At 39.6% G+C, this 2,166-nt stretch overlaps 1 protein-coding gene across 2 annotated transcripts in view; it reads right to left on the bottom strand.

The window, feature by feature from the left end:
* Positions 1 to 626: 626 nt before the first annotated feature.
* LOC109476108 (L-threonine ammonia-lyase-like) overlaps positions 627 to 2,166 on the bottom strand; it is a 12,544-nt gene continuing 11,004 nt past the window's right edge. Inside the window, exons 12-13 of one of the 2 annotated variants that reach the window (XM_019776985.1) lie at positions 1,859 to 1,995; positions 627 to 1,043 (exon numbers count right to left, since the gene is read on the bottom strand). In XM_019776985.1, coding sequence (XP_019632544.1) covers positions 1,882 to 1,995 — 114 coding nt within the window. In that variant the 3' untranslated portion in view covers positions 627 to 1,043; positions 1,859 to 1,881. The remainder of the gene's footprint in view (positions 1,044 to 1,858; positions 1,996 to 2,166) is intronic. The other variant, XM_019776984.1, reaches the window with a different exon arrangement.

The raw sequence follows: 2,166 nt of genomic DNA, 5'->3' as shown, positions 1-2,166 counted from the left end.
TGGTTACAACTTTGCTTTAAAATCCTTCAAAACAACACTGCACAAAGCAGACATTCCATATATGATATTTACATTGTTACCACTGCTAACACTCTTCACTGGGTCATAATATTCAGTCTGCTTCAAATACAGTAAAACAAAAAAAAAACTGCCACCAAATAGACATTGCCACACAGGATGAATATCCTCTAGCTTTCACATAAACCAAAATAATTCATACACAAAATATTACACAGTACATCCTTGTGTAAAACAGCCATTGGCTAAACAACAAAATGATGTTCAGATCATAAACAATCCATTATTTAAAAAAATGACAAAAATACTACTTAGAGAAAAAATAATTTGTTTATAAAGAACAGCTGCATGCAATTTTATAAGTGTCTACAAAACAGTCTTGACAGGTGGATTTTTCCTTTGTCAGGTTACTTTTATGGCTACATTCATGGCAAAATGGTGAAGAAAATAATGATGAAAGTAAAAAAAAACCCATCTAGGTAGACCAAAAGCACCCCAGAAATTATACATACAGTTCATGTACTAGTTTAAGGTAGTTAGTATTAAAGGTGACAGAACTGTGCATATTCAGCTTCTAAGTCAAAACTCAAAATATAAAATTCTTCTATACAAAGATTTGTGATGTTGGTATTTTGAGCAAAAAAATGTATTCTACACTGATACACTTGGAAATATACATATTTTGATCCCATCACACACAACATGAATATGTTGTTGGTACAGTTTTATTTTGCTAAAGGCACTTAAACAAGTCATTTAAAAAATGTATCATTCTCCTGCATTGTTGGCATAGTTGCGGTCAAACATAAAGAAAACCAGCACAAACAGTACAATGTTTAGATACGTCAAAGGTCTTTGCATCAGGGGTCTTCATCCTCAAAGCTAGATGAAGACATCTGTGGTTGGAGTGCAGCAGGGGAGAGGTGAAAGTGAGGTCCCCAGTGGACGTTTTCATAGCGATTGCGTAGTTCTGTCTCCAGTTGTTCTGCATGTTCCTTGTCACGGGTCTCCACGGTGCACTTTACCTGTGAGACAGAGATGTACACGTAAGAAAGGATGCATGGGGGAGTGGGACACATTTTTTTGAAAGGCAATAGAGTCTAAGGCCACAATTTGATTTGTTGGTTCTCGGAAAAAATTCAAGCAACTGGGCGAAAAAAAATAAAAACAGACCTAGGCATCCTATGATAGCCCCAAATGATATCATGATAGGAGCCATGAAGTCAACATATCAGGCTGGTTTGTAATTCAAACAATGACAATTTCAAACTTTCAATCAAACCACTACATTATAGATGGAAATACTGTAACAACTCTGAAGAGAAGGGACTGTTGGGGCCCAAAATATGAGAATTTTTGCAAATCAGAAAAAATGAAGCGGGCCTATCTGTGAGCCAACAAATTAAATTGGTGTGACCTAAGCTTGATACTTTAACAGGGAATTACTTTGGAATTAGTGTCATCAAGTTGCTCTTGCTTCACTGTACACAACATGTCCTGCATGCCTTTGCTTATTAGAATTGCTTCTGTGTCAATCCTCCAATGACTGACTGTCTGGACCACCTAACCCTAAGAAAGCTGCAAGCTGATTGGTCCATCTGGATCACCTGGTGATAAGGGCTGCAATGATTGGTTGACTGCATCATCTGACACAGATAGCCCTGATTGGTTATTCATCCAATGATACCTACGAATGCCTTTCTAGGAAGTCAGCATATGTTCTCTGTCTGATGATTGGTCTTCCCTGCTCCTGGATTTCCTAAATGATACTTAGATGCAAAACCTGCCTACTACTTCTGGTGGCACACAACACACAACCTGGGAAGGAGAATGCCCATACCCAATATCCTGCAGTACTGCTGCTTATCGAAAGGTGGCGCTGTGTGGTCCCCAGTCCACACGCTGGTATCTATCCATGAGTTTTGTCCTCAGCTCCTCAGCATGATCAAAGTCTCTGGTTTCCACAATGCACTTGACCTAGAAAGTGGGTGTAACCATTGTTTATGGCACAGTTAGTCTACAGCAGCCATCACTCAGTGCATTTGGAGCCTGGTATGGGAAAAGCCAGAGACGTCCTTTTAAAACTCGAGATACATTGTGCGATGCCCGTAGCCAGGGGGGATTGGGGGGGTTTGGAGGAACCCCCCC

The sequence above is a fragment of the Branchiostoma belcheri genome, unplaced genomic scaffold (genome assembly GCF_001625305.1).
Source record: "Branchiostoma belcheri isolate BF01 breed outbred unplaced genomic scaffold, Haploidv18h27 scaffold36, whole genome shotgun sequence".
Classification (NCBI taxonomy): domain Eukaryota; kingdom Metazoa; phylum Chordata; class Leptocardii; order Amphioxiformes; family Branchiostomatidae; genus Branchiostoma; species Branchiostoma belcheri.
Note: the sequence above shows the minus strand (reverse complement) of the source record. Positions and strands in the feature narration are given on the sequence as shown.